Source organism: Lemur catta, chromosome 1, assembly GCF_020740605.2.
Source record: "Lemur catta isolate mLemCat1 chromosome 1, mLemCat1.pri, whole genome shotgun sequence".
NCBI lineage: Eukaryota > Metazoa > Chordata > Mammalia > Primates > Lemuridae > Lemur > Lemur catta.
In genome coordinates, this window is record NC_059128.1 from 111,055,737 (window position 1) to 111,071,521 (window position 15,785).

The 15,785-nt window shown below is 53.0% G+C and overlaps 2 protein-coding genes across 3 annotated transcripts; one reads left to right on the forward strand and one right to left on the reverse strand.

The window, feature by feature from the left end:
* Window positions 1-894: 894 nt before the first annotated feature.
* ANGPTL6 (angiopoietin like 6) lies at window positions 895-4,421 on the forward strand. The gene is made up of 5 exons (XM_045546764.1): window positions 895-1,473; window positions 2,173-2,350; window positions 2,878-3,065; window positions 3,146-3,416; window positions 4,000-4,421. Exons 1-5 carry the CDS (start codon window positions 895-897, stop codon window positions 4,188-4,190), a joined length of 1,407 nt encoding a protein of 468 aa, XP_045402720.1. The 3' UTR covers window positions 4,191-4,421.
* On the reverse strand, window positions 3,531-8,622 carry SHFL (shiftless antiviral inhibitor of ribosomal frameshifting). Of its 2 annotated transcripts, none has more exons than XM_045546788.1 (8): window positions 8,298-8,622; window positions 7,699-7,822; window positions 7,442-7,491; window positions 6,097-6,135; window positions 5,761-5,910; window positions 5,348-5,451; window positions 5,069-5,223; window positions 3,531-4,691 (listed from the first exon to the last, which is right to left on the reverse strand). In XM_045546788.1, exons 1-8 carry the CDS (start codon window positions 8,316-8,318, stop codon window positions 4,465-4,467), a joined length of 870 nt encoding a protein of 289 aa, XP_045402744.1. In that variant the 5' UTR covers window positions 8,319-8,622; the 3' UTR covers window positions 3,531-4,464. The 2 variants fall into 2 exon arrangements, with proteins under 2 accessions (XP_045402744.1, XP_045402735.1); XM_045546779.1 differs by having other exon boundaries at window positions 5,069-5,239.
* Between the last annotated feature and the right edge of the window lie 7,163 nt (window positions 8,623-15,785).

Below are 15,785 nucleotides of genomic sequence, written 5' to 3' on the forward strand. Positions count from 1 at the left end.
GGACCTCCTCTGTCACCCCCTTCAAGAGCTCCTTCTGCAGCAGGACTCCCTCTTGGCAACCCCCTTCTCTCAAACTGCCCCTACATGGACCCCCTCAGTCCTCTCTCCGTTTACTGTTGTTTTTAGCACTTTGCACCATCTAATATACTCCATTCATCCTATACAGTACTTATGTATTGAAGTGAGTAGGTGAGTAAAAAAAGAAAAAAATGTAAAAATTTTTTAAAAAAGAAAAGTACTTAATATTTTGTTTCTTGTCCACCAAACAGGGATTTTTTTTTTTTTTCCTTATTGAGACAGGGTCTTTTGCTCTGTTTCTTGGGCTAGAGTGCAGTGGCGTCATCCTAGCTCACTGCAACGTCAAACTCCTGGGTTCAAGTGATCCTCCTGCCTCAGCCTCCCAGAGCTGAGACTACAGGCTAAGGCCACAATGCCTGGCTAATTTTTCTATTTTTAATAGATATGGGGTCTCGCTCTTGCTCAGGCTGGTGTCAAACTCCTGGCCTCAAGCTATCCTCCCGCCTCGGCCTCCCAAAGAGCTGGGATTACAGGTTTGAGCCACCGCGCCCGTCCCCAGGGCAGGGATTTTCGTCTGTTCTGTTCCTGACTGTATTCCCAGCGCCCAGAACAGAGGCTGGCACACATTATGCGCTCAGTGATTCCTTGCTGAATGGATGCAGGAAAGCCAAGTTGTCCCGCAGGGCGCCTGGTGGAGAGGCCAGGGCGAGATCCCCCTGGGGCCCTCCAGCCGAAGGGGGGCGGGAAGGAACTCGAGACGGGGAATTTTGGCCCCGGAGCCGCGCCCGTGTAGAAACTCGCGTGGGAACCGACGGGTCTGGCCGGGCCCGCGAGGTCCCATTTTCCTCCCGTTCCTGCTCTGCCTGCAGGTCTGCCATGTGGGCGCCCCGGCTGCGCGCGCTGCAGCTACTGCTCCTGCTGGGCGCGTCGTGGGCGCGGGCGGGCGCCCCGCGCTGCACCTACACCTTCGTGCTGCCGCAGCAGAAGTTCACGGGCGCCGTGTGCTGGAGCGGACCGGCGGCCGCGCGGCCGGCGCCCGAGGCCGTGAACGCCAGCGAGTTGGCGGCGCTGCGCATGCGCGTGGGCCGCCACGAGGAGCTGCTGCGCGAGCTGCAGAAGCTGGCGGCGGCCGACGGCGCCGTGGCCGGCGAGGTGCGCGCGCTGCGCAAGGAGAGCCGCGGCCTGAGCGCGCGCCTGGGCCAGCTGCGCGCGCAGCTGCAGCACGAGGCGGGGCCGGGGGCGGGCCCCGGGCCGGGGGCGGAGCCTACCGCTGCCCTCGCCCTGCTCGGGGAGCGCGTGCTCAACGCGTCGGCCGAGGCGCAGCGCGCAGCCGCCCGGTTCCACCAGCTGGACGTCAAGTTCCGCGAGCTGGCGCAGCTGGTGAGCCAGCAGAGCGGCCTCATAGCCCGCCTGGAGCGCCTGTGTCCGGGGGGCGCGGGCGGGCAGCAGCAGCAGGTAACCTTGGAGCCTCCCTGGATAGCACCATCGTCTGTGAAATGGGCCTCCTGCAACCCCCAGGATCACGGGGATCAGTTCAGAAATCTGAAAACCCTGCAAACCGCTCTCCTACCTGCCCCCATCTCGTTAACTTATTTGGGTCAAAAAGTGATGGGTGGCTATTTATAGTCTTTACTTATCCACTTAATGTGAATATTCATAGGATCCTATAATTAAGCGTCCAAAGACTCCATTAGAGGTTTTATGTATAACACACACACATTTTTATATACAGATAGACATCTACATAATGCCCCGTGTCACTGTGTCTAAACCCTGCAATGTTACTCTGAATTCTAGAACGTGTCTGGCCCTGGGTTTTGGATAAGAGGTTGTTGCTCTGGGACAGTTCCTACCTGACAGGGTCGGTAGGAGAATTCAGTAAGTTAGTCATGGTTGCATGAACTCGTTACTCCTACTTTACAGAAAAGGAGACGGAGGCACAGATCGGTTAAGCTGTGAACACCAGAGCAGGCATTTAAGCTCAGCTCTGTGTGCTTGAAAGACAAGAGTTAGCCACTGGGGAGGAAGCATTTCTAGGGCTGGGACAGCCCCGCTGCCTGGTACCCAGATCATTTGGGAGCTAGGAGATGCATCCACCATCCCTGGGACCCCGAGGGTTAGTGCAATTATGCCTGACTTTTTTGGTTACCCCAGGTCCTGCCACCGCCCCTGGTGCCTGTGGTCCCAGTCAGTCTGGTGGGTGGCACCAATGGCACAAGCAGAAGGCTGGATCCAGCCCCACAGCCCCAGAGAGACCAGACCCTGAGACAGCAGGGGCCCTTGGCCTCTCCTATGCCTGCAGGGCACCCTGCCGTCCCCACCAAGCCAGCAGGTAAGACAATGGCATGACTGTGAGCCAGGGGATTCCCAGTACAGTGTGGGTAGAGGGAAACAGAGGAGGCAGGATTGTAATGGCAGATTCCTTTTGTGGTGAGAGGACCAGAGAAAATGAGGCTTTTATTCTGATAGTGGAACAGAGATAGATATGGCTCTCATTCTGATATAAAAAGACCAAGCTTCTTACTACACTGTGAAAATAGGAAAAATAAGAAATTGAAGAGATACTCTTAATTTGATAAGAGGATGGTGGATTTTGGTGAGAAATTTGAGTAGGTTTAGAGTACCATGTTCAGAACTTATATTTTGGCAAGGAGACCATAGAACCCCAGACTTCACATTTGCTCTGGTGAGAGAATAGGGACCTAGAGTCTTACTCAGGTAAAGGGCTCTTATTCTCGTGAGGAAATGGGAGAGGTAGGACGTCCATTCTGGGGAGAGGACCTGTGAGAATCTGGACTTTTACTTCAGTAAGGGATTGGTTGGCCCCACTGTGCCTCCTCCATATCCCTGTGCCCAAAGGCCCCTGGCGGGATTGTGCAGAAGCCCACCGGGCAGGCCACCAGCAGAGTGGAGTGTATGAGTTACGAATGGGCCGGCTTGTGGTGTCGGTGTGGTGTGAGCAGCAGCTGGAGGGTGGCGGCTGGACCGTGATCCAGCGGAGGCAAGATGGCTCTGTCAATTTCTTCACTACCTGGCAGCACTACAAGGTGGGTGCAGGTGGGCAGGAGCAGGGCAGGGGGGGTGGGGAGCCCGTGTTCCTCACCTCGTGACTTTCCTGCCTCTCCAGGTGGGCTTTGGGCAGCCCGATGGAGAGTACTGGCTGGGCCTTGAACCTGTGTATCAGTTGACCAGCCATGGGGACCACGAGCTGCTGGTGCTCCTGGAGGATTGGGGGGGTCGGGGAGCACGTGCCCACTATGATGGCTTCTCCCTGGAACCTGAGAGTGACCACTACCGCCTGCGACTTGGCCAGTACCATGGTGATGCTGGGGACTCTCTTTCCTGGCACAATGACAAGCCTTTCAGCACCGTGGATAGGGACCGAGACTCTTATTCTGGTAAGGAGAGCTCTTATTCTGGTGGGAGTGTATATAGGGGAGGTGGGAGTCCTGTTCTGGTGGGGGAATGAATGAAAGGTGGTGTGATAGGTAAGACGCTCCTCTGGTTAAGTATCAGGATAAGCAAGCTTTTATTCTGGCAAGAGAACAAGAGACAGGACTTTTATTTTGGTGAGGAAATAGAGAACCCAAATTCCTTCTCTGATGAGACAATAAAAGAGTCAAGACCCTGTTCTGGGGAAGGGCAGAGAGAGGGTGAAAGCTAGAACTCTATTTCTAGAAGTAGAGAAGATTTATTTTTTCCTTGATAAAGAAATGAGCAGTAGACTCCTAGTTTGCAGAAAAGGTGGGAAAGGTGTGACCTGTATTTTGGTAAGGAGATAGGGAAGGAATTAAGGCTGTTACTTGGAAGAAAGTGGGTGGGGGAACAAGGGCTCCTATTTTGGTGAGGAGATGGAAGATCAGGGCTTGTATTTGATAAGAATAGGTAAAGCCAGGGGATGCCTGGCAAAAGCCTTGCACTGTAAGGTGCTGGTACCGGCTTTTATTCTGATGAGGGGACATGGACTTTCTCTCCCCTCAGGCAACTGTGCCCTGTATCAGCGGGGAGGCTGGTGGTACCATGCCTGCGCCCACTCCAACCTCAACGGTGTGTGGCACCGCGGTGGCCATTACCGAAGCCGCTACCAGGATGGCGTCTACTGGGCTGAGTTTCGTGGCGGGGCATACTCGCTCAAGAAGGCTGCCATGCTGATCCGGCCCCTGAGGCTGTGACTATATGTGTATCTGTCCCTCAGGCCCCAGGGGGGCCCAAGTTGTCCTGGCCACACCTCCTTTGTGGCCCAGTGCTGATATGTCCCACAGAACTTTCCATGTTGGGTCTGTTACCTGGGGCTATCCCCCCCAAAATGGGACCCAGGAACCCCCCGCCAATATCTCAGACCCAGATGGCTCCCCACGGGCACTGATATCTCAGTTTGAGACCATATTTTATAACAAGACAAAGTTTCCACAGACCGTGTCTGTTTTGTGTCTGCACCGGCAGGGGTCACTCCCTGTGCCTGCCGCCCTCCTCCTCCTCCTCTGCCTCCTCCTCCTCCTCTTTCAGGTCCTCCAGAATGAGGTTGTCCAGGTCTTCCAAGCCACCCTGGCTGAGGCAGGTGGCCACAGTGGAGCCACTGCTGATGTGGGGGTTGCTGGGGTGGAGGACTTTGGGGAGGTGGTTCTGCTTCCGGCTCTTGGGGTGTGCACAGGATGTCCCAGGCACGTGGGGCTCTGGGGAGGAAGAGGTGCTGAGGTGGTGGGACTCGAGGTCCCATGAGTCCCCGGGGAGGAAGGGCTGAAGCCACAGGATAGGGGGGCCAGAGCTACAGGAAAGTCAGAGGTGTCGAAGCTACAGCAGACCCAGGGATGTGGGGAGCACCTGAGACTACAGGACACAGGAGCTAAAAAGACAGACCCATTGGGACCCTTGGGCATGGGCCACGGGGGCAGGCTATGGAAGACACACAGAAGGAGGGGCTGCCACTGTGGGAACCACGGGAGACGAAGTGGGCTGAGGGCTTAGGAGGCACGTGGAAGAGGCAGGTGATCTAGTACTTAGGACCACAGAGGTGGATGCACACCACCCAGGGTGGGGAGGGGGGCCTCACCTCGCCGGTTGTAGCAGTCGGCCGCTGAGCAGGAGTGGGTGTGGGTACTGCGGCGATCCATGTCCCGGTCCCAGCGCGGGGGGAGGATCCGTGTTGGATACACGGGGAAGCCGCACCCGTAGCAGGGGGACCGGGACCCCATCTGTGCCCAGCCCCTGGGGGCGGGCAGGGCTGTGAGGGTCCGAGGGCCAGGCTGGGCCGGGGTGGGGCCGGGGCGGGGAGGGGCAGGGCTGGGGTGGGGCAGGGCCGAGGGTGGGGGGTGGGGGTCAGCGCCCTCACCGGAAGTTGTGCCGACACTTCGGGCAGTGGAACTCAGCCAGGCCCCACATCTTGTCGGCTGGCACCGGGTCGTAGCGCTTTCGGCATTTGCGGCACCGGGATACCTGGGGGTGTGGCACAGAGGGGGACCAGGGGAAGTCAGATGTGTCTGGGGCTGGCGGTGTACGGCAGCGGCTGGCTTTGGCGTGAGCTGCCCAACTGCACGTTCAGTGACTTACACCAAGGAAATTGGCAAACACGACAAATCTGGGCTCCCTGCCTCCTTTGCAAGATCAAGGTTGAGCACTGAGGTTGGAGGGAGGTCAGGGGTTGGGCTCTCAAAGCCTGATGTCCTTAGGTCCAAGGCATCCCCTGAGGACGGGGATCAGGAGTGGAGTTCGGGACAGAATCAAGGTCAAGTTGTGGGTTATCACCTCCTTCCTCTGGGGCACGCGGCGCCACCAGACGTGGTCACAGGAAGAGCAGGCAAACTGCCGGTCCACAGCAGGGATGAGGTCGTCCTGGGCGCGTTGGAACATGCGTAGGTTGGCTTCTGTCAGCGGCAGGAGGGAGGTCGCCACTGCCTGAGGGATGGGGTTGGTGGGGACAAGAGGGAGGTCACCCCTCCTCTTCCAACATAAACATATATCAGCCCTTCTCTTCCTATAGACGGGTCCTCCTCCTGTCCCAGTGGACATCCTTCCTCTTGTGCTCAGGAATGTCTCCTTGCTCCATCCCACACCCTGCTCTCACCCCAGCCACCAACTCACCTGGATGTCCTGGTCCTGCTTCATGTCCTCTGGTGGGTCCTAGATGGAGACACCAGAACTTATTGAGGGCCAGGGATGTGGACTTAAGTTACCTCATAGCAGCCCTGAGAGGTGGGCACATCTGTTGTCTTTATTGCTCAGATGGGGAAACTGAGGCCAGAGCCAGGGGATGGCTTACCTGAGATCACCCTGAGTGAGGCCTAAACCCCATGCTCCCTTCCTGCCTGCAAATGCCACACACTTGGTATGGTGACACATCACCTCTTTGAGGCCGAGTTGCTTTAGCCTAAGTGCTTGGGCTCTGGATTCAGAGAGATGCAGGTTCGAATCCTGGCTCTACCACTTCCAGTGTGGGAAAGTGAGCAAGCCACTCACTCGCTGTGGGTCCCCACTGATGGGCATCTCAGAGTCCAGGCTCTGACTCCAGGTGGCCAGGGTTCAAATCCCAGCTGCCGCTTTGCCTGCTGTGCGAACCTGGCAAGTGACATCGGCACTCTGTGCCTCAGTTTCCTTGTCTGTGAAATGGGGAAATAATAGGACCTGTCTCACGGGGTCACTGTGCTGATGAAATAAGTCAACTCCTGGAGTCTCGCCACAGGGGACGTGCCCAATCAGTGTTTCCTTTTGCTATTATTTTTATCATACTCTTTATACGTATAAACAGAGAAAGTATAATACATATTTAATTATATTCTTTAACAACTCTACGCGGGGCCTCCCAGGGCAGGCAAAATCGACAGTCTCACACTACCAAAGCTGTGTAAGAGGCAGTGGCCGCGTCACACCTGTGCTTCAAAAAGCCTTTCATTCATTCATTGACTCATTCACTCATTCAATACAAGGGCTCCCCTGCCACTCTCTCCTCCCCTGTCTCCTCATCACAGCCTTTCTAGAGACTGTCGCTGACAGTTACCCTCTCTCACCTCCCAGCCTTTGCTCACACCATTCCCTTCCCCCCACACCCAGACCCCTTTTATGCCTGGCTATTCCCTTCCCAGGGCTCACGCTTCCCCATCCTTGGAGATTTGGCACCCCCTCCTCCAGGAAGCCCTCCCTGACTTCTGGGGCTCCCAGTGATGGCAATAACCCTGGCTCATCTCACCGCCTGGTTTCATGGCTCTCTCCTCCATTTAAAACAATCAGCACATAATGAGCACCTACTGTGTGCAGGCTCCCTGGCAGGACGCATGATTGAGGAGTAACAAAGTGAAGGAGGTTGGGTGGTGAGCTGTGGACCAGCAATACCCAATCCCTCCTGCTCCAGACAGGGTCACCATGGATGCGTCGGGTCTCCCTCCCATGGTGACCTGGTCTTTGAGGGAGGACAGGGGAGGGGACAGGTTACCTGGGCATCCAGGCCATTACTCAGTTCTTGGCCGTCTTTCTGCTTCACCCCTGGTGAGAGAGTAAATGTTTAAGTGAAAGGCCCGTGAAGGGTCTGTAGGAGTTCCAGGCCGCCCGGAGCCGCAACACACCCCTCTCCCAGGCTGGGACCCTCTCCTGGAGAGATGATCTCAACGCCTCTCCCTACACCACGCCCCCTCGGCGGTCCCACGCGCGTTCCCGTTCCCGGCACCAGTCCCGGGACCCCCGCAGGCTCACCGTACACGATGGAGCGCCCCACTCCGGTGTGGTCGCTGCCAAATTTCCTCATCAAGGCCCCCGCCTTCCTGGAGGATACCTTGCCATGAAACTTCTCCCGGAGGCGCCGGACGCTCTTCTCCAGCTGGGATGGGGACAGGGGTGCACCGGTGGGGGACTGAGAGGCACGATCGCCCCTCCCCCATCTCTAGGCATCGATCTCCCGGCCTGAACTTGACCCTTGGTTTTGGCCTCCGCTGCCCGTCCCCCCCCCTTCCCATCCCTCTACGGCATTTCCTGGAAAAAGCCAAAGTCCCCACAGGGCACTGGGGGAAGGCGCGGACTGGGGCGAGCGTCCCAGCCTAAGAGGGGGAGCGGCTGGGTTATCCCTGGCCTCTGACCCCTGACCCTGCAGCCCCCGCTTTTCCTCGGGGGAGGCCGCATTTCGCTCTGGGGAGATGTGGGAGTCACTTTCTTTTTCGAGCGGGGCGAGCGCCAGCCCAGGGGGAAGGCCTGCGCTTAGGATGGAGTCCCCAAGGAACTGCGGAGCCCCCTCCGCGCCCCCAGCCCCTCCTCGGCGTCTGTCGCGGCCCCCCGGCCCAGCTGGCGGCATCTCCTACCTCCACACCTTCCTGAGACATGGTGGCGGCGGCGCGGGTCCCAGCGAGGGTCCGCACTGCGCGGCCCTGCCGCCCCCCTACCTGGGCGCGCCCGTCGGTCCAGCCGCCGCGCAGGGCAGGGGGCGGTGCCTCGGGCCGGCTCCGCCCTTCTTCCCCGGCCCCTCTTTCGCTTTCGTTTCAGGGGGGGACCAGTCGCGCTGGCTCCGCCCCGGCTCCGCCTCTGCTCTTGCGCCCCGAACCCGGGCGGGCACCCGGGGTCTGCACCCTGCGGCGGAGCGCGCAGACCTCGGGCGGGGGAGGTGGCGCGGCCTCTGCAGTCGGTCACATGTCCCCACGCTGCGCGGGGTCCGCGTCTTCACGTCCCTCGTGGGGGCGGGGCCGCATCGGAAGGCCGCAGCGAGTCCCCGCGCGTCCCCCCCCACTCCGCCCAGCGCGCGCTCCCGGAGTTCATCGCCCTCTTCCTGGCCCTGTCTCCTCCCCCAGGAATCGGGCGCTTAGTAGGACCTTTTCTTGCTCTAGTCTCTGACCCAGCCACGGTCACCTCTCTGAACCTCAGTTTACACCTCTGTGAAATGGGGAGGGTTGTAGTGCCTGCATCGTGTATCTGAGCAGAGAGATTAATAGCGCGCCTGGCTTGCCGAAAACACTCAACCAGTCCCTGGGCCACCTGCTGTGTGCCCGTAGTAGGGGCAGGCAGTGTGTGTGGTGGTGGTGGGGTGCTTGCAGAAAAATACAGGTTCTCGCCCCTAGCTGCCCCGGCAGAATCTGGCTGTCTAGGGGCTCCAGGGAATCTGCATTGGAAATTCTAAGGTTGAGAACCCCGCGGGCCAGGAGAATTGTAACCCAGCCCAGGAAGCCTGGGGAGTCTTTAGGTGGGGTCTTAGCCCAGCCTGGGGACATCAGAGATGGCTTTTTGGAGAAGGGGATTGTTTGTACAGAGTCCCTGAAGTTTGAGCTTAGCTAGGTGAGAAACAGGGTGGGGAGAAGGAAACAGCGGTGCAAAGTCCCCAAAGCAAGAGTCTGGGACTTTGAGGCAGGACTTCTTAACCCAGGCACTACTGACATTTTGGGCTCAACAGCTCTTTGGGGAAGGGGTGTCCTGTGCGTCGTAGGAAGTGGAGCAACATCCTTGGCCTCCACCCACTTGATGCCAGTACTACCCCACTCCAAGTCGTGACAACTAAAAATGTCACCAGACGTCACCAAATGTCCCCTGGGTGGGGCAAACTTGCATTGAGGTAAACGATTCCAAAAACATTTTTTTCAATGGAGCACTCCTATCAGTAAAAATGTTAAAAGTTCCACTCCCAGGTGCATATTTATTTATAAATTATATGCAAATACAATTATACCAATATATTCTGTAGATTATTATATAACAGTCTATTTGTTATATAAAGATATATTCTTTGGCAAACAAAATATGGAGATTCAAAAGTGTAGATGTCCTAGTGTTTTCCCGTTGAACCTCAAAGCTTTGTTGACACCCACTCTAGAGACTACTGTATTAGTGAACTGCAAGCAGTTCATGGTGCTTTGTGACTGAATGATGGCATTTCAGGCAGGGACAAGGGACTGTAGGCTGCATAGAGGACCTAGGATTCTATCCTGAGGGAAATGGGGAGGTTTGGAGGGGCTCTCTCAGCACAGTTGCCAATTACTAATTTGCCCAGTGGAGGGGGAGGTCACAGCTATGTCCCATCCCTTGGCCAGGGTGGGCGCCAAGTGGGCAGGAGACAGGCAGGAACCTGATCCAGCCCTGACTCAAATCAGGTCTGCTAGGTTCCAATCATAGTGGCCACCATATTGAGCAAGTATCCTGTAGCAGGCACTTTTCCAGGCACTGTGAACACAGCAGCAAACAAAACACAGGTCCCTGCCCTCGTGGCGCTGGCAGAGACATACATGATAGGACAGGCTATGGCAAGGGCTATGAGATGAAAAATGAACTAGGATGGGGGATGGGGAAAGGGGTATCCGAGAAAGCTACAGGAAGTAACATCTAATGGGGGACCCAAAGGAGGTGAGGGAGGACCCATGTGGATATCTGGGGGAAGGGAGTTCCAAGCAGAGGGAACTTGTTACTGGCTGCATAAAACACTAAACTCTTATTATTTCATATAGTTTTTGTGGGTCACATTTCAAGGAGTGACTTTGCTGGGCTGTTCTGGCTCAGGGACTTTTGCAGAAGTTTGCAGTTAAGATAATGGGCAAGGCTGCAGTTATCTGAAGGTTTGATCTGCTTCCAAGGGGGTTCACTCCCATAGTAGAGGGAGGTGGGTGCTGTTGTTTGTAGGATGCCTCAATTCCTCCCCACTTGGCTGATTGAGCATACTCCCAACATGGCGGCTGGCCTCCCCAGAGCAAGCCGGCCAAGACAGTGAAAGCAGGTGGAAGTTGTATCTTTTTCTGACCTAGCCTCAGAAGTCACATAGCATCATTCCGGGGCATTGTGTGCATTAAAAGCGACTCTAGATGCAGCCCACATTGGGGGGTGAAGAATAAAGACCCTGCCCTCTCTCCCCTCCAACCTGCCCATCTCCTGCTGGAGCCTCTCATTGGCTGAACTCAGAAAGTAACAAGAGCAGGGAGCCCAGTGGTGTTCTCAGCCTTCGTTCAGGGAACAAGACTGGGTGGGGTGTGTGTGGGAGGAAGAAGGGTGAAAGTCAATTCAGAAGGACAAACAGGAGATACAACTGGAGTATTGAATTTTGGCATTTGTAGATGAACAGAAAAACAAATATTCTCAGCAATCACATGGGGGCGCTGCCTACCCACCAAGAGTTCTGTTTGAGCTTTGACCATTGTGGCCTGGGCAGATAAGGCCTGGGGGAATGTGAACATTATTACATTTTATTCTTTATTCGTATAAAAAGACCTGGAGGACCAGGCAGGATGTCTCACATCTGTCATCCCACACTTTGGGAGGCTGAGGCAGGAGGATCACTTGAGCCTGGGAGTTTGAGACCAGCCGGGGCAACATAGTGAGACCTCCCCACCCACCCCTGTCTCTGCAAAAATTTTTAAAAATTATGGGGGCATGCACCTGTAGTCCCAGCTACTCAGGAGGTTGAGGCGGGAGGATCACTGAGCCCAGAGTTCGAGATTACAGTGAGCTATGATTGCACCACTGAGCTATGACTGAGCTATGATTGCCTCAGTCTCTTGAGTTGCTGGGATTACAGGCACAAGCCATCGTGCCTGGCTCTCATAGTCTTAATGGGAAAGAGAAACAGGAAGCAGATAGTATTGCAAGTCATTATTTAATTATATTTGTGATACATACCAAAAAGGATTCATTGAGGAATCCATGAGAAAGGGTAACACATGGGAACCTGACCTGAGCAGGGTGGTCAGGGAAGGCTTCCTGGAGGTGGTGCCCCTTGAGCTGCAATCCTAACACTTTCTGAAACACCGTGTCAAGTGCTTTAAACTATGTATCTTATTTAATCCTTATGGCAACTCTATGAAGGAGTAGATTTTTGTTTTCCAGACACAGTGTCTCGCTATGTTGCCCAGGCTGGTCTGGAACTCCTGGGCTTAAGCAATCTTCCTGCCTCGGCCTCCCAAAGTTTAGGGATTACAGGTGTGAGCCGCTACACCCAGCCTGAAGTGAGTAATATTATTATAAATGGGAAAACAGGTCCAAAAACCCACTCAAAGTCCCTCTAAAGGGTGGATAGCAGTTCCCTAGGTGAACAGGTGTGGGGGAGAGGAAACAGCATGTGCAAAGGTCCTGAGGTGGGAAAGGGCTTGGTCCATTCCAGGGAGCAAAAGGCCCACGTGGCCTAGCAAGTATGGCAGGGGCTGGGTGGAATGAGCAGACCAGCCCAAAGCAGCAAAACTTGACCTTGAGCTGGATCTTTACAGACTTCAGCTGGGTGATTGTGTGGTTAATTGCGGAGGAAATGGAAAGGCATTGGAGCATGTGTGTGCCTTTTGCAATCTAGTCAATTTCCCCCTCCAGTCTGATCCAATGAAACATTGATTGGGGATGCCCAGAGTCAGAGGAGACGTAGGGAAAGGAGAAATCTCCCACACCATTGGAGAGAGCCTCCCTTTGGTGGAAGGTTTGGGGAGGACAACCTGGCCAAATCTACTACAAAATTATTAAGCGTGCTGTATGAACCATGTCTTTCATTTTCTATCTTCTGACACTTTGACATCAGGGCCTGATGTTGGAGAGACTGCCCCTCCCAGAGTTGGCCAGTTTCTAGAAATAATAAGCAACTCTCCCGTGAATGTGACTTTCAAATGCCAGCCAACCTGTCCAGAGCTCACGGTGTCCACCACCTGCTCTGCGGTGCTGTCACCCTCAGCACCCCAGGCCAGGCTGCCAGACAGCCACGGACAGCTCCTCTGCTCTGAAATGATCCACACTAGCAAATAATTTTTTTTCTTTTTTGTTTTTTTCGACACACCAGCCAATCTTAAGCCAGCTCACCCTGCCTAGTCCATTCCTTCCTGTGGAAACCACAGGAAAGATTCCCATTCACATTTCTCTCCTGTTCCCTCTGCCTCCTCGCAGACCGTGGTGCTTCCCCGTGTGGCCTTGCGTGGCATGCTGTGCCTCCTGCTTCTGGGAGTCTGTGAGTATAAATTTCTTCTTTCGTGACAATCATTTCCACGTCTCTGTGTCTTAGCATACCTGATTTAAGAAATTCCCCGGGATCCTTAAAACACATGCCTACCCCATGACCCAACAGAATTATTCACCCATGAACACAAAGCCGCATGTAAAAGGCTCTTCACCGTGACCTTGCTGCTAAAAGCAAGAGGTGTCCATCTAAAGGGGACTGCGCAAATAAATTAGGGATGGCCATACCACGGATATCATTATATAGTGCTTCAAAAGAATGACGTAGATTTGTTTGTGCCAATATCAAGAGATGACCAGAGAAAGAGAGTTAAGCAAAAATAAAGTTTCCAATCAGTATGAACTTTTTGTTAAAAAAGATAAATGATTTACGTTGATATATATGTACATATATACATCTACTACATCTACATATACATAAAATATATGCTGGTGGCTGGGTGAGCTGGCTCACGCCTGTAATCCTAGCACTCTGGGAGGCTGAGGCAGGAGGATTGCTTGATGTCAGGAGTTCGAGACCAGCCTGAACAGGAGCAAGACCCCGTTTCAACCACAAATAGAAATATTAGCCAGGCATGGTGGCGCAAGCCTGTAGTCCCAGCCGCTTGGGAGGCTGAGGCAGGAGGATTGCTTGAGCCCTGGAGTTTGAGGTTGCAGTGAGCTATGATGACACCACTGCAGTCTAGCCAGGGAGACAAAGTGAGACTCTGTCTCAAAAAAAAAAAAAAATATATATATATATATATGTTTGTATGTATATAAGTAAAAATCTTGAGATATAACTAAACCATTTGTATACTTCTGCACATGGATCTCCACACCACCTTTATTTTCCATATCGAATATTTCTCTAACAATTGAATTTCTTTTGCAATAAGCATCTGTCACTTTGTAATCAGAAAAATAAATACCCGATAAGGTAAGTCCAATTTTTTTTTTTTTGAAACAGAGTCTCACTTTATTGCCCAGGCTAGTGTGAGTGCCATGGTGTCAGCCTAGCTCACAGCAACCTCAAACTCCTGGGCTCAAGCGATCCTCCTGCCTCAGCCTCCCGAGTAGCTGGGACTACAGACATGTGTCACCATGCCCGGCTAATTTTTTCTATATATATTTTTAGCTGTCCATATAATTTCTTTCTATTTTTAGTAGAGACGGGGTCTTGCTCTTGCTCAGGCTGGTCTCGAACTCCTGAGCTCAAACGATCCGCTCGCCTCGGCCTCCCAGAGTGCTAGGATTACAGGCGTGAGCCACCGCGCCCGGCCAAGTCCAATTATTTTTTAAGAATAACATGTACAAAACCCTGGAAATATGTCTTTGACAATGATGCCGAAGAGGTGAGAGGTAATTTGGGATTTATAATCTGTGTAGTCCTCCGTAAATGCAATGTACTTTGTAGCACAGAAATGTATTGTTTGAGTTCTGCGAAACTGGCTTCATGCACTTTCCCAGGAATGCGTTTGTGCAAAAGTCGGGTAACCTGTTTGGGGGCTCTGCTCAAATGGATTTGGTGAGTGGATAAATGGAGCAGCTAAAATAAATAGCCTCAGTGTCTCTGGAGCTCACTGGCTGTCAGGCTGTCTGCTGTGAGGGCTCCATGAATTATAAATAATATAAATAAACCACCTAGACCCTGTGCTGTTTAATAGGGTAGCCATAGGCCATGTGGGCTCTTGAGTGCTTGAAATGTGGCTAGTCCTAACAGAGACTGTCAGCGTAGAATGCACATTGTGCTGGGCATGGTGGCACCTGTAGTCCCAGCTACTCAAGAGGCTGAGGGAGGAGGATCGCTAGAGCCCAGGAGTTTGACTCTAGCCTTGCCAACAGAGCAACACTGTGTCTACATAAAACAAAACAAAACAAAACAAAAACCCCCAAATCCATTTTCTAGAAATGATTAATGTTAAAGCAAAAAAGTAAATATTAAAAAAACAAAATGCACACTGGATTTTGAAGACTTACATAAAATTACATATTAATGACTTTTTATATTGACTACATGTTGAAATGATAATATTTTGGATCTATGGAGTTAAATAGAATATATTATTAAAATAAATTTCACTGGTTTCTTTTTATCTTTTTGTTGCTGTTAGATAAGGTCTTTCTCTGTCACCTTGGCTAGAGTGTAGTGGCATCGTCATAGCTCACAGCAACCTCAAACTCCTGGGCTCAAGTGATCCTCCTGCCTCAGCCTTCTGAGTAGCTGGGACTACAGGCATGCACCACTGTGCCTGGCTACATTTTGAAATTTTAAATTTGCGAATAGCATTCCCATCCCTCTAAACACAATACTCTGCCCTTTCTTTTTCTGTTTGCAAAATTAAAGTGTGCTTGGACAAAAATATAAAGTTAAACATTTAGAAATGTTTGACCTAGAAAGAAGAAGTCCTTGTGTACACAGGAAAATAAAATATGAAGTCGTATTTTTGTCTGTGGCCACTGAGGCATCCACAAAGTTGGAAGATAATGGATACAGGATGTGCAAGTTCTGGTGCCTGGGAAGGAATGTGGGATGGGGGCTTGCAATGGGGAACTTCTCATTTTTTTTCTATATATCTGCTTTTTCGAGAATCTTTTTGCTACAATGTCTTTGTGTATCATTAAAAAGTAGTAAGTATACCAGCCATGGTGGTGCACACATTAATCCCAGCTACTCAGGAGGCTGAGGTGGGAGGATTGTTTGAGGACAGGAGTTCGAGGCCAGCCTGGGCAATATAGAAAGACCCCCATCTCTACAAAAACAAAAATAAAATTAATAAGTATAATTTAAAAAAATAAGCTAGTTGCAGTGGCTCACGCCTGTAATCCCAGCACTCTGGGAGGCTGAGGTGGGAGGATCACTTGAAGCCAGGAGTTCAAGACCAGCCTGAGCAAGAGCAAGACCCCGTCTC